At 32.9% G+C, this 16,249-nt stretch overlaps 1 protein-coding gene across 3 annotated transcripts in view; it reads right to left on the bottom strand.

Moving 5' to 3' along the window:
- Positions 1 to 16,249, bottom strand: part of CSMD3 (CUB and Sushi multiple domains 3) — a 1,193,315-nt gene that overhangs the window by 102,301 nt on the left and 1,074,765 nt on the right. For all 3 annotated transcript variants that reach the window (XM_024129404.1, XM_024129405.1, XM_028500327.1), the window contains 3 exons: positions 11,543 to 11,731; positions 10,621 to 10,798; positions 9,601 to 9,746 (listed from right to left, as the gene is read on the bottom strand). In XM_024129404.1, the coding sequence (XP_023985172.1) occupies positions 9,601 to 9,746; positions 10,621 to 10,798; positions 11,543 to 11,731 (513 nt within the window). The remainder of the gene's footprint in view (positions 1 to 9,600; positions 9,747 to 10,620; positions 10,799 to 11,542; positions 11,732 to 16,249) is intronic.

Here is a 16,249-nt window from a genome sequence, read left to right as displayed (position 1 = left end):
CTTAAATATTTTCCCATGGTAAGAATGCTTACCTTTTAACTACTTATTTCTCACCCTCATTCTAGTCCTTCTGATTATGTGCTTCTATCTTGGCATAATCACAATTTGGAATTATACACTCATGTTTGTTTATGTGCTCAATGCCTAGCTTCCCAAGGTTCATCACAGAACCCCCTGCATCTAGCAAAGTGCCTAGCATTCAGATATAATTGCGAACAATACTCAAGGCTTACTCTATTCCAAGGAATATTATGAACATTTTACTTATATTAACTCTATTAGTCCTCACAAAAATTTTATTTATTCATTACTTAATTTATGTAACAAGTTCTATAATTATTCTCATTATATAAAAGAAAAACTGTTAAAAGAATTAAAGAATTTGTCCAACTCATACAGCTATAATATGGCAGAGCTGGGATTTGAACATAGACAGTCTGGCTCCAGAGCCTTCTTTCACCATGCTAGATTAGTATGTTTACAAAGTATCCATTTGTTAAATTTTATGTTTCTAAACTGGTCATCCCATTAGATTAGGTAGATTCTTATTTGGCATAAGGTAAAGGCCACTGAAAAAAGGTCTCTATGAATCTAAGTATCATGACTACTGGCCCTATATGATATCTGTATCACAGTTGTTTGATTAAAGCCTTGTTTCCACTAGTTGTCTTCAAAAGGTGTAATATACTATTATTAATTTAAGAAACACATTTTACGCTGTTATAACATTTGAAGAAAAATGTGTTTTATGTGCAGAATTTTATTACTTAAACTTAGGAGTTAATTTCTTTATGTACCTCAATTCGGAGATAAAAAGGAGGTTTAAAGGCATACTGACTTGCCCGAGATCACACAACTAGTACAGGGTTTATCCAGAAGTCCAGCCTATGTCCTTCAATTTCAAAGCCCATATCTTCAGTATGGGCCCTATTGTGAGAGTATTATGAGAGTACTGAGGAATATCAACTAGACTAGTTAAGGAAAATTCCGATAAAAAGAAATGAATGAGATAAATTTTAAAGGATGAGTAAGATTTTTTTCCAGTGCTGAAGGGTAATCATGGGCAGAAGAGCATTCAGATAGAGGAAGAAACATGAGCAGAAATTACAATTATCAAGGTAAAAGGTAGTTGTGAGAAACACCAGAGAGGTAAGGGAAGGGGGAGAGGAAGATACAGAGAGCCCTACAGGGAGAAATCCTTATGAGATTATGCTTTATTTATTTATTTTTTTATTGGAGTATAATTGTTTCAGAGGAGAGCATTTTATCTGATCTTTGTTTGCCTGTAAACTTGTTTTTAATCTTCATGCTAATCAAAAATTATTTTATTTTAAAGAAGCACATTTTTATCAATGAGGAATTCATGACTCCTGTCATCTGTAGAACCTGCTTAGAATGACTTAGATAACTCAGCTGGAGAGTTTAAAAGACTAGAGGTTGGAAATTATTATGATGAGGAAGATGATGCTCAGAGATACTGTGTTATTTTCCCAAGACCACGTGGGTGATGTGAGCTAAATTCTCTTATTCTCCGTTCTTTGGTACCATCAGAATTTTATAAACTCTGTCCCTAGAGACAAGGGATCACCTTGGGGTCACGGAGGGTGTGAGGAGGTGTAATGTCCGTAACCCCCTTCCTCTACCTCAGTAAGAGCAATTCTATTTTCATCAATTTTATAGATTTGAATTCTGAATAAACTTTCCTTTGAACAAACTTTCTACAATCTCCACCTAAGTGATTTCACTGATCCTTTTGACTTCAAGTCTGACTTTGTGTCTCAATTCCCAATTTTACATCACCAGAATAAACATATCTTCTGAGCTCTTCACTGCCTACCTCCCCCACCCTTTACTCTCATTTTCTAATCACAGAACTCTGTTTTGTAACATATACAATCATGACATGTAGGATACGACGCCCTTGTGTAGTTATTAAATAAGTCAATGGTGTCTTAAAGGTGAATGGCATGTCAAATAAAATGAGAGAACACAGATTTAGCTCAAATGCATATTTTAAATGTGTAAATATCTATGTTATGTAGTTTTTTCATTAATGGTGATCACTTTGAAGCTGTTTCTAAATAGAACAATCCATGGAAAACATGGACTAAAATACATGCTCATGCTATTTAAATTTTGATGATACAATTTAAAAGTTTCAGTTCTGCCCGTAACTGGATATCATGACTTGTTTCAACATTTATTATTTTCCATTTATTAGTTTACTTTTTCACTATTTGTGACTCCATCTAGGCTTTAAGTAACATAAGGGAGGAGACTCTTCATGTGTCTTTTTCACAATTGAGTAATTAGCTCCTTTCACTTTACTTATAATCCAACAAATATTTGCTAAGTAACACACAAAATATAGGTTTTTTCAGGAGGGAAAGAGTCTCTAAACAAATAGTCTTCCCTAAGAAGACTCTAACTCTAAAATTGCAAATGGAGATGAAACAGAGGCAATTGTGGGTTAGAGTGCATGTCAGTATCTTTTGAGGATGACCATTGTTTGAACAGTGCTCTGTTTTCATTCAAATGTGTACAGATGTCTGGTTCCTGGTCCAACAAATTTGCTTCTTAAAATCACTTTAGAGCTTAATTCTGGCAATATATTTGGTTATTTTTCATTTCCTATTTTCTTTGTAATGAAATAACCAACCCAATTCCAGAAAAGAATGCTGCATTTATCTACTTCAGTTCAACTGAGCTATTAAAGGCTTCTTCAAAAAAAGACAAAACAGGACACTGGCAAATTGCCATTCCTTCTCTAAACCACAAAAGCACAAGTGCACAACCTTTCTGCCAAATAAGGATGCAGTATTTCTTACAGAGGAAAAAAAAGTGTTCTATGTGCTCTTATACATTCTAAGCTCTCTATAACCACTGTTGCACTTCAGTGGTGACCCAGATTAGTTCAAGTATGATAACTGCATGATTTGGGGAAGATTTGGAGGAGGAAAAGCACTGATAATTACATACTCAGTTATGTAATTTTGGTTATGTTATATCAGAAGTTATGTAAAATAACTTTAAGCAGCTCCACTTGAAAGTAGAGTTAGGAGTATTTAAACAAATGCTATCTGAGTTCTAATTAAGAAGAAAAAATAATAAGTAATTTTTTTTCCATTTTGGAGAAAGTCTGCTAGTGAATTGATATGAACCATACAGGTAAGTTTTGGTGGTGCTTAAATTACTTACAAATATCACTCTTTATCTGTTAATATTTTATAATCAATTTGTTTCTCTGCCTATATAATGGAGAATCTTTGAAACCAAGAGAAAATATTCAGCCCTAGATTTAGAGATGAGACAGAGAAATGGAATGGATCATTAGAAATGGATCAACAAGAAATTACTAGGTATTTTCCTAGAGATGGAAAAACAGAAGTATAGTAAACAAGCTTTTGGGAAATATCCTGAATTATCCATAAGAAAATTCCAATATCTGTTGCATGAACTGACTTCCCCATATTCCAATAGCTAATGGAAAGTATCCTACCTTAGTACTGAGACCATTAGAGTCTGAAAAGGAATGTGCTAAAGGTCTCTTCTCTACATAGTTGAGTTGCCTGGCACATTAGTAGATAACAGAGCACATAAGAGGTGACAATTTTTTCTTTGTCAGTCAATTTTTTCCTTTCTCTGTTAACTACCATAGTTTGCTTTGTTTTGGCTATGAAGGAACACGTTTTAGCTCTTTAACTATCACTTTATTCTGCATATTGAAAAGAAAAGACTAAAGAAAAAAAAGCAAAAGAAAACAAAGCATACAGCCCCTGTATGCTGTTGGCTTGGAGCTGGCCTGGCTCTAACTGACAGGCCATGATTTTCTACTGTTGACTGTAATCAATTTAACTAACAACTAACATCAGACATGATAGCTCTTTGACCTTGTTGGAACAAGACAAAAACAAGACCTTTCCCTAATCATGTCTGAGCACAGAAAAAACAAAACAAAAACCATAAAACAAAATGAAAACACTATCCAAACCACCAATATGACCAAGATTGCTCCATCTCAGCTAGTACGAGAGAATGCTGCTACCCCACACCAATCATAGTTTTAGGTGTGTTCCATACCTTCCACCTTCTAGAAAAAAATTAAGATACCCAATTATAGAACTGCTCCAATTTTCTAAGAGCACCCAACCCAGAGGAAAAACATGCTTCCTTGAATCTTCCAGAACCATCTTACACAGCCCAAATCCTATAACAAGCCCCTCCTAACACCCTCTCACTGAGACTCCATGGGGTTTCTCATGGTATGTTGTCCCACACATTACAGTGATCCTATAAACTCAACTTTGTTTAACTACAGAGGTGTTCCCGATGGACTTTGGCTGGAGGGGACTGAGATACTGTAGAATATAAATGCCATCTTATCACACACAGCAAAATGCCAAAATATGGTAAGCAATTTTGACATGACTTTTTGTCATTTAAGTAATCACTAAGTAGTCATTTAAATAATAGTAAATGGCAATATCTTTTCATCATTATAGTTTCACCAGTTTGGTTTTTTAGCTGTATATATATATATATATATATATATATATATATATAAAATTGTATGATGTTCATACCCCCTATGTTCTCTGGAAATCAAACAATGAAACATTTCTGAGCTCAATGCTCTATCTATTGAAATATGAAAGGAGGTCAGATCTTTACGTTGTGTGAGGCAATGGGGTCACACAGTTCAAAGCAATGGTGATTTATGTTTTATATAAAATGTGTCCTTATCTCTACAGTAGTCTCTTTTAGGATGAGACTGTGGAGTTAAATATACTTGTCCCCAAATACAGCATTCATTGTAAAGGCAATATAACCTGAAAAGATGACCTAAAAGGTATTACAGGCTTTTTAAATACATTTCTTAAAAATAATCTGAAATTCAATATATAATCAACCCACTCATTCACAGAAGCTGTGCCAATAACAGAAAACAATGGATAATATATATTATTAAATTGTATTATACTAAGAAAATCTTCTGTAATAATTGAGGTTTCCTAATATATGATATTAGAAAAAGAGGTACCCTGGATAATAAATTTAAGCATTAAAATGATACCTTTTGTTTTAAATTAATAAATATATATTCTGGCTATACTACAGTGATTGGCATAAATCAGATTCCCAATAAAACTTATCTTATTTTCTCATCACACAGGGACCATAGCACATTTTGGAAACTACAAAGAGGAACACACTAAGTTGTGATAAACCTACCAACATATTGTTGTTAGCCTGTAGGTCCTGGGGAAGAGAAGCACTAAGAAGTTCAAAGTTCCAAGTTGTAATTAGGAGAGGTATTTTCTAGAAAGTGAGATGACTTATCTTGATAAAAATGAAAATCATTGCTAATTTTTAAAGAAAAATTATGTTTACATACCATTAAATATAATCTATGCATGAGATAATACTAGCTTAGGACACTACCTGGCACTTAGTAAGAACTCAGTATAGTTTAGCTATTATTATGATTGCTGTTATTGTTGTCATTATTTAAAAAGAGGTCAGTCCTTAAGTCAGACAGACCTATTTTGAATTCCCGGCAGCCCTTCTATTTATTAGTTCTCTGGCTTTATATATGTTATAAATTTCTGTCTTTTGGTTCTTTAATTATTAAAATAGGGATAATAATACTTATATTGCAGAGTTATTAAAAAAATTAGCATGGAAAGCATCTAGCATAGTGCTTGGTATATTAAGTATTCAGTTAATGGTAGCTATCACTATTAGAGTGACTATACAAAGTTAGTGTCTGCAAAAACATGCAGTTGAAACAGGTTTTGTGTAATTTACTTTCAGGAAGTCATTGATTAGGACTGAATATTGTTATTATTTATTATAAGACAAACCCATCTTGACTCTATGGCAGATATCAAGAAAATTCAGCTCTTTCTTTAGGGAATTACAGTTATAGTAATACAGAGAGAGACTAGCAGATTTCCTCAGATGAAGAAGAAATACGGTATCTGAGATAAAGTGCCTCAACATTTATGCCTGCCCTATTTCTTCATTGCATAGAACTTTCATTTTCCAAAGCTTTTTATGAATGTTATTTTTGATCATGAAAGGTTTTATGAAGGTGATGTTTTATAAACGACAGATATCTGACTAGATCTCATAAAAACACATTTTTTTCTCCTTTCAGACATACTAAAAATATATTAATAAATAAAACCTAAATAATCAATGTGACCTTAAGAAAATATATGAAAATACTGATCTGTTAAATGTATAAAATAAGTACACAAGTCCTAAGAAAACCACTTCTGACTTATAGGTTTGGGCATAACAGAAGGAGCTGTTAAATCACTAAGAGAATATAAAGAAAACTGAGTGGGAGAGTAAACCAGTCTAAGCTTAGGTATATTAAATCAGCTTAAACTAAGTGTTAAATAGTGAATTATCTCCCTGGTTAACTTATGAAAAAGTACCAAATGACCTGACCAGTTTTTATTTTTTACCATTATGAGAGTCATTTTGGCACTAAGCTATAGCTACTGAATATGAGCCATGGATATGAATATTATATTTTCAGTTACATTAAATTGTACTAATTATATTAATACCAAATTGAAAACAGACATCTTTTTTGTTTTTGGGAGGAGGGATGAGCACACATGTACATAATTGTAAAATAACCTTTTTAAAAGTTGTCACTAAGACAGCTCAAATAAACTCAATTAGACAACATTTTAAAAAGAATCGAACACACATGACCATAAGACTAAAACATAATTACTTAGTCAATAATAAAACTATGAAAGGATTAAGAAGCATAAGAGTGATCTGTGTCCTCATAAAAGCACTCACTATTATTAAACTCACAAGGCATATAAAACAATACAGCATACTGTAAGTTCTGAAAAATTTGGTGAAAAGAGTAAGTGCAATCATAGAAAAGATGGTAGTGATCCTTATGAGTTTGAATTATCAAGAAAAGGAGAAATGGGACTTAAGATAAGTAGAGTTAAAGAACTGAAGATGAGTAAGAAACCATTTAAGAATGGAAGCTCAGGGGGCAGTGAGAGTAAGAATCTAATGGGAGTCAGAGTAGGCCCTGGGGAATAAGAATCAATGAGCTAGATGATAGGGTAGCTTTAAATTTGATTTAATGAAGGCATCATGCATTCTTGAAAAGGTGAGTCAGGATGAAAGCATGCTTAGGAAAATTATCCGACTAGGGCTAGTAGAATATAAGGCATCTGTCATTTTTTAACATGACCCCTGGCTACCTCTCCAAATTTCAAGGTTATTTTAAGGTTTGGGTAAAATTGCCAGAGATATTGATTCAAATGTTAGGCTTCTCTAAGCTCTGGCAATTGTGCCTTATTATAAAATTTAAAATATAAGTATAAATAAATATAAATACTCTATTAGAAAAACTTATATGTGAGGTAAAATATTGTAAGGAAAGGAATATTTACTGAACATACACTGTCCTAGGAACTATGCTAACTGTATATTACTCATTGTCTCCAATCATTTCATCTCTGCAATGCAATGCTGACGATAGTGATAATGACAGCGCTTACATGGGTTGAGCTATACAAAATTGTCAATATTCAGCATTTCTGCCAACAGTTTCATATGGTTCAACCTAATACATGCCAGTAATTGGAGTAATTTCTATATATACAATATCTCGTTAATCTTCTCAGCAATTATACCATGTTGTGTTACAGCTGAAGAAAGTGGAAACCAAAGAATAGCTTGTCCAAAGTCAGGTGAAAAACAAAGCCCTAAACAAATATTTGATCTTCCTTATTCCTAAACTAATTCTATTTTTAATATACATGATTCAGAACCTAGTTACAAAAATCAGGTAAAACATAATTTGGAATGAGAATATATGTATATACATTCACATAAGTGTCTAGGTAAATCTATGTTCATATTTTGTATGTGTTTACCTACATTCTGTCATCCTTGTATTTTCTATGTAAGGATTTTCACATTTTCACACACAAACACAAACACACACACATCTATGTAAGGATTTTCACATTTTCACACACACACAAACACACACACACACAGATACTGACATCCTTTTCTCTGACAATATTTCCCCTTTGAAATGTTTCCTAAGTTTTATAAGAATTTTCCACTCCCTATAAGATTATTTTATGGATATTTACAGTCCATCAATGAACAGTCCTTTCTTTATCACTTGTTCAGGCAAGATACAAAATAATAAAAATTTATGCGGGGATCTGTGAAGAGAGAAAATGTACAAAATACAGTTCAGCAACGAATTCATCTTTTGAACTTAAAATCATTTAGTTTAGCAGTTCTTGAGCTATGATTACCTTTCAAAGTAATAAAGCTATTGTTGCAGCTTTAGACTGTATATACATACTGTCAGTACCAATGACCAATTCATTAAAAAAGGCAAATGAGTTATTAAAAAAAATAAACAGCCTGAATCAAAGTTATCTAACTGAACTCCCTGCTTTCTAATTGGCTATGCCGGAGTATACATGCAGCTCTGGCCACTACAGAAGCACAAATTGGGCATCATCTACTGATTGATAAGTGCTGAGATTAAGCAAATCAAATATTTTCTGATCTGTTCTCTGAGTATTTCTAGACCCAATGTGCTTTAAGTGTCTTTGTGTACAACCATATTTGACTTACCATATTTTTCATGTAATATAAGCTTTGAGTATCAAAGATTTTCTTACTTTGTGTTAAAAAAAGAAGAAAACATTAAATTGTATGTTAATATAATGGACAAGGTACACGTTCACCCTGGAAATTTTAATATAAGTTTTGCAAATTTAATTTAGTAGCTTATTGATTCTGTGATGCTCATGGAATTGGTCTGACAAAGTCATATGAAACAAAATGTGCTTATGAAACTACGGTCATAGAAGATGAAAGGATATAATCAGTAGAAATAAACATTTTCTTATTTATAATGAAATACAATTTAACATAACAGGAAATTTTAAAAAGTCCTCTGAAACCATCTGAATGTACTTTCAAAAAGTTAATGTTATGAAGAGAGAACCCAGAATAATTATATACAAAGAACTGAAATTGAAACTCTTCATAAATTATTTCACGGGAATAAAAGCTATGAACTTAATGATCTGAAATAGTCACTTAAAACTGTAAGATTCTGGAATAGATATAGTTGTGAAACAGAGTATAAATGAATGAGTAATGTGATCCAAAGCATAAAGTTATTGGATGCTAATTTTAGAAAGACTCACAGCAGGTTAAATAGACTAAACATTTTGTATTGAAAAAAAATCTATTGATGTTTCAAAATTACATGCAATAAAATATGAACAGCTGGTTCTCTTTTATGCGTTTCATTGCAAAAATGATTATTTTCTACCTGAAGAATTACTGACTGATTTATTTCCTATCTCCACTTGCTCACATTTTAATGTCCCTAAATGCTTTAAATGCTTAGAAGAGGCCATTCTTTGCAAGTCAATGTATTTGAAATGATAAAAAAAGGGTCAAATTTTAATACCTTTTCAATCATTGGTTGAATATATATATTACACTCAATTTTTCAAGGACAATTTCAAACAGTGCCAGACGAAATAGAAATGCCTAGATGATACCAACCGTGATAACTGAGCACAAAAAAGCCACTTGTTGTGAAATCACTGTGGAATTTGATTAGAATCTGATTTGAAGTGCTATAGACTGATTCTAAAGCAGTATTGCCACTGAATTGCCCAATCTGAGGTGAGTTTTGGTCTGGTCCATCCCTATAGGAGAGACATAGAGCAGGGAGGGGAGAAAGGGAGAGTGAGATTGATTTTTTTGCAAAGTTTCACACAAAGTTTAATGAAAGTATTACATATGAGATGATAAAGATGCAGTGGATGAAATAATCAACAAGTGCCAAATCATATTGGTATATGTTTATTTAGGTGATAACATATTTAAAAAGATCACATTTTTACCCAAAAGAAATGTACCCATATTAGCTGTAATCAATTAAGTTGTCTTTGGTTTCCTGACCACAACCCAGATCTTCCCAAATGCTTGAGGTTTGCCTTCCTTTTATTTTCTTCAAAATAATCTTGAGAATCATAGACTGTTAAATTTAGAATGAATTTTAGAAGTCACATGGTAGTTCAATTAATCAATTGTCAATAATTAATTCAGCTATTTTCTTTTTAGTTTAAATAGAGATGCTTTAATTAACAGGATAATAATAATACAAATATAATATTTTATGATGAATTATTATGACAGAAATTCAGTAGTTGTATTAAATAACTTATTGGAATACAGGCTTTTAAATTTCACTAGTTCTGTATATAGAGAACTTTCTTACCTTAAACTTACTCTGATTTAATTCCCAGGTTTTGCACATTATTTTAATAACAAATTTAAATCATATTTCACCCATAAAGTTTTTGTTCTATGTGTTTAGCTACTTCATGGGCAAATAAGCTAAAATCTATTTCTCTTGTTTGTCTCATTCTGCAAAACACACACTGTCACCCTCAGTTACTCACACCAATTCAAACATCAGATGGCAATTTGTACAGAGGACTGTGATATATTTTCATTCCTTCCTTGTTTCACTGTTACATACAGTTGAATCAATCAATAACAATGGTCTTGGCTTACCATACAGTAATGAAATCATAGATTGGTTCTGTTTGAAGAACAGTAAAATTGATGTAGATTCCATTCCCAGGAGGTACTTTTACAAGCCAAAAACAGTCTTGAAAGTTTGGGTATTCATCAGGATATCCAGGAGAGTAAATGGTTCCATTCATTGCAGTTATATTCCCTCCACAAAGAGCTACAGAAAAAAAAAACAACACAATACAAAATATTTAAGTAGAATCACAATAAACTGATTATAAAGAAAAAGGTAAATATTTCATACCTCTTAAACAGTATAAAAGACATCTGTGTTATGTTTTTACCACAGTTAAGGTATGTAAAATGAAGTTGGAAACCGTGAACCAAACAGTGAGCTTTTATTTATTTTTCAGCATGAGGTATGCTACATAGTTATTCACTACCACTAGATTAGTAAATTGCATTGTTTTCTCTTCTTTCAAATACTTTATCCATATATACACTGTTCAACTTTTGTCTTATATCATGTATAAATATAAGGCCTTATAAAGAGGTTCAAGCCATTTTTATTTAAAAGGGTTTTTTTTTTTTTTCTTTAGAAGAAATGAGCCCAAATTCAGTAGTAGTATCTGGGTTACTGGTTTATATAAGAATGATTACTAAACAAACACAGATGCACTCATCAGACATCACACAGAAGAAGCTCTAAAGTGTTAACAAACTTTACTTTCGCATCCAGTGAAGAAGTTTAGGTCTTCTGCCAATAATGACAAAACAAGTTATTCATTATGGAGTCTTAGGTCTTTGATCTGGGTACTAACTGTAATTCTACAACTAAAAGAAAAACTGTATATTTAGCATGCTATTTGAAGAGGAAAACAAACAAAAAAAGAGTACCAAAACAAGAATTATTAAACATAGATGATATCACCTAAAAGACAGCTTCAATTTAGAAGCATACCTTCACACCTTGGAAGTGGATGATTCCAATTGCGACTCACTCCATGAAGGCAAGTGAGAGCTGAATTTCCAATCAACGTGTAACCAGGGAAACATTCAAATGAAATGGTTTGCCCCACAGTAAAATCATTGCCGATTACAAAACCATTTCGAAATGGGCGTGGATCAGGACAGCTTTGCAACTGATAGGCTGGAAAAGGTAAAAAGAAAGTTTTTCTTTTTTGAATTTCGAAAGACCACAGAGTATTATTTGAAACCTGCAAAATAGATGTAGTGCTGCTTGCAGTTGATAATAAATAGTAATTCAGGTTTATAATAAATGACGTCAGTGTATGATATGAAGAGCAAGGTAAAAACCTACAAGACCAAATAAATGAAGAGGAAATAGGCAATCCACCTGAAAAAGAATGAAGAGTATTGATAGTAAAGATGATCCAGAATCTCAGAAGTAGACTGGAGGCACAGATTGAGAAAATAAAAGAAATGTTTAACAAAGATCTAGAAGAACTAAAGAACAAACGAACAGAGTTTAACAACACAATAACTGAAATAAAAAATACAGTAGAAGGTATCAATAACAGAATAATTGAGGCAGAAGAACAAATAAATGAGCTGGAAGACAAAATGGTGGAAATAATTGCTGATGAGCAGAATAAAGAAAAAAGAATGAAAAGAATTGAAGACAATCTCAGAGACTTCTGAGACAACACTAAATGCACCAATATTCGAACTATAGGGGTCTCACAAGAAGAAGAGAAAAATAAAGGGTCTGAGGAAATATTTGAAGAGATTATAGTCGAAAACGTTCCTAACATGGGAAAGGAAATAGCCACCCAAGTCCAGGAAGCACAGAGAGTCCCATACAGGATAAACCCTAGGAAAAACATACCAAGACACATATTAATCAAACTAACAAAAATTAAATTCAAAGAAAACATATTAAAAGCAGCAAGGGATAAACAAAAAATAACATACAAAGGAATCCCCATAAGGTTATCAGCTGAGTTTTCAGCAGAAACTCTGCAGGCCAGAAGGGAGTGGAAGGATATAAAGTGATGAAAGAGAAAAACCTACAACCAAGATTACTCTACCCTGCAAGGATCTCATGCAGATTCGATGGGGAAGTCAAAAGCTTTTCATACAAGCAAAAGCTAAGAGAATTCAGCACCACCAAACCAGCTTTACAACAAATGGTAAAGAAACTTCTCTAGGTGGGAAACACAAGAGAAGAAAAAGACCCACAAAAACAAATCCAAAGCAATTAAGAAAATGGTAATAGGAACATACATATAGATAATAACCTTGAATGTAAATGGATTAAATGCCCCAACCAAAAGACACAGACTGGCTGAATGGATAAGAAAACAAGACCCATATATATGCTGTCTACAAGAGACCCACTTCAGACCTAGGGACACATACAGACTGAAAGTGCGAGGATGGAAAAAGATATTCCATGCAAATGGAAATCAAAAGAAAGATGTAGTAGCAATATTTGTATCAGATAAAAGAGATTTTAAAATAAAGATTGTTACAAGAGATAAGGAGGGACACTACATAATGATCAAAGGATCAATCCAAGAAGATATAACAATTATAAATGTTTATGCACCCAACATAGGAGACTTCAATACATAAGGCAAAGGTTAACAACCATGAAAGGAAAAATCGATGGTAACACCATAATAGTAGGGGACTTGCAAACCTCACTTACACCAATGGAGAGATCATCCAAAGAGAAAATAAATAAGGAAACACAAGCTTTAAATGACACATTAAACAAGATGGACTTAATTGATATTTATAGGACATTCCATCCAAAAACAACAGAATACACTTTCTTCTCAAGTGCACATGAAACATTCTCCAGGGTAAATCACATCTTGGGTCACAAATCAAGCCTCAGAAAATTTAAGAAAATTGAAATCGTATCAAGCATCTTTTCTGACAAAAATGCTATGAGATTGGAAATCAATTATAGGAAAAAAAGATGGTAAAAAACACAAATACATGGAGGCTAAACAGTGAGCTACTAAATAACCAAGAGATCACTGAAAAATCTAACAAGAAATAAAAAAATACATGGAAACAAATCACAACGAAAACATGGCGACCCAAAACCTATGGGAATCAGCAAGCAGTTCTAAGAGGGAAGTATATAGCAATTCAATCTCACCTCAAGAAACAAGAAAAATATCGAATAAACAATCTACCCCAAATTTAAAACAACTAGAGACAGAAGGACAAAGAAAACCCAAAGTCAGTAGAAGGAAAGAAATCATAAAGATCGGAGCAGAAATAAATTAAATAGAAACAAAGAAATCAATAGCAAAGATCAATAAAACTAAAAGCTGGTTCTTTGAGAAGATAAACAAAATTGATAAACCCTTATCCAGACTCATCAAGAAAAAAAGGGAGAAGACGCAAATCAATAAAATTAGAAATGAAAAAGAAGAAATTACAACTGACACTGCAGAAATACAAAGGATTATAAGAGACTTCTACAAAAAACTATATGCCAAAAAAATGGACAACCACAAAGAAATGGACAATTTTCCAAGACTGAACCAGGAAGAATAAGAAAATATAAACAGACCTATCACAAGTAATGAAATTGAAACCATAATTAAAAATCTTTCAACAAACAAAAGCCCAGGACCAAATGGCTTCACAGGCGAATTCTATCAAATATTTAGAGAAAAGTTAACACCGATCCTTCTCAAACTCTTCCAAAAAATTTCAGAGGGAGAAACACTCCCAAATTCATTCTACAAAGCCACCATTCCACTGATACCAAAACTAGAAAAAGATATCACAAAAAAAGAAAATTATAGACCAATATCACTGATGAACAGAGATGCAAAAATCCTGAAGAAAATACTAGCAAACAGAATCCAACAACACATTAAAAGGATCATACACCACAATCAAGTGGGATTTATCCCAGGGATGCAAGGATTCTTCTGTATATGCAAATTAATCAATGTGATACACCACATTAACAAATTAAGGAATAAAAACTATATGATCATCTCAATAGATGCAGAAAAGGCTTCTGAAAAAATTCAACACCAATTTGTGATAAAAACTCTCCAGAAAATGGGCATAGAGGGAACCTACCTCAACATAATAAAGGCCATATACGACAAACCCACAGCAAACATCATACTCAATGGTGAAAAACTGAAAGCATTTCCACTAAGATCAAGAAGAAGACAAGGATGTCCACTCACACCGCTCTTATTCAACATAGTTTTGGAAGTCCTAGCCACAGCAATCAAAGAAGAAAAAGAAATAAAAGGAATAGAAATTGGGAAAGAACAGGTAAAACAGTCACTGTTTGCTGATGACATGATACTGTACATAGAATATCCTGAAGATGCCACCAGAAAACTACTAGAACTAATCAATGAATTTTGTAGGGTTGCAGTATACAAAATTAATGCACACAAATCTCTGGCATTCCTATATGTCAAAAATGAAAAATCAGAAAGAGAAATTAAGGACAAACTTCCATTTACCACTGCAACAAAAAGAATAAAATACCTTGGAATAAACCTGCCTAAGGAGGCAAAAGACTTGTACTCAGAAAACTATAAAACACTGATGAAAGAAATCAAATATGACATAAACAGATGGAGAAATATACCATGTTCTTGGATTGGAAGAATCAATATTGTGAAAATGACTCTACTACACAAAGCAATCTACAGATTCAATGCAATCCCTATCAAGCTACCAATGTCACTCTTCACATAACTAGAACAAAAATTTTTACAATTCATATGGAAACACAAAAGACCCTGAATAGTCAAAGCAATCTTGAGAAAGAAAAACAGAGCTTGAGGAATCAGGCTCCCCAACTTCAAAATACACCACAAAGCTACAGTAATCAAGACAGTATGGTACTGGCACAAAAACAGAAATATAGATCAATGGTACAGGATAGAATGCCCAGAGATAAACGTACGCACATATGATCACCTAATTTATGACAAAGGAGGCAAGAACATACAATGGAGAAAAGACAGCCTCTTCAATAAGTGGTGCTGGGAAAACTGGACAGCTACATGTAAAACAATCAAATTAGAACACTACCTAACACCATACAGAAAAATAAACTACAAATGGATTAAAGACTTAAATGTAAGACCAGACACTATAAAACTCTTAGAGGAAAACACAGGAAAAACACTCTTTGACATAAAACACAGCAAGACTTTTTTACCCACCTCCTAGAGTAACGGGAATAAAAACAAAAATAAACAAATGGGACTTAATTAAACTTAAAAGCTTTTGCACAACAAAGTAAACCATAAACAAGACAAAAAGACAACCCTCAGAATGTGAGAAAATACTTGCAAATAAAACAACAAAGGATTATTCTCCAAAATATACAAATAGCTCATGGAGCTCCATATGAAATAAACAAACAATCCACTGAAAAAGTGGGTGTAAGACCCAAATAGAAATTTCACCAAGGAAGACATACAGATGGCCAAGAGGCACATGAAAAGATGCTCAACATCACTAATTATTAGAGAAATGCAAATCAGAACTACAATGAGGTATCACCTCATGCCAGTCAGAATGGCCATGATCAAAAAATCTAGAAACAATAAATGCTGGAAAGGGTGTGGAGAAAAGGGAACCCCCCTGCACTGTTGGTCGGAATGTTAATGGATAAATGATCAAAAAATCTAGAAAC

Source organism: Physeter macrocephalus, chromosome 15, assembly GCF_002837175.3.
Source record: "Physeter macrocephalus isolate SW-GA chromosome 15, ASM283717v5, whole genome shotgun sequence".
Lineage (NCBI taxonomy): Eukaryota > Metazoa > Chordata > Mammalia > Artiodactyla > Physeteridae > Physeter > Physeter macrocephalus.
Note: the sequence above shows the minus strand (reverse complement) of the source record. Positions and strands in the feature narration are given on the sequence as shown.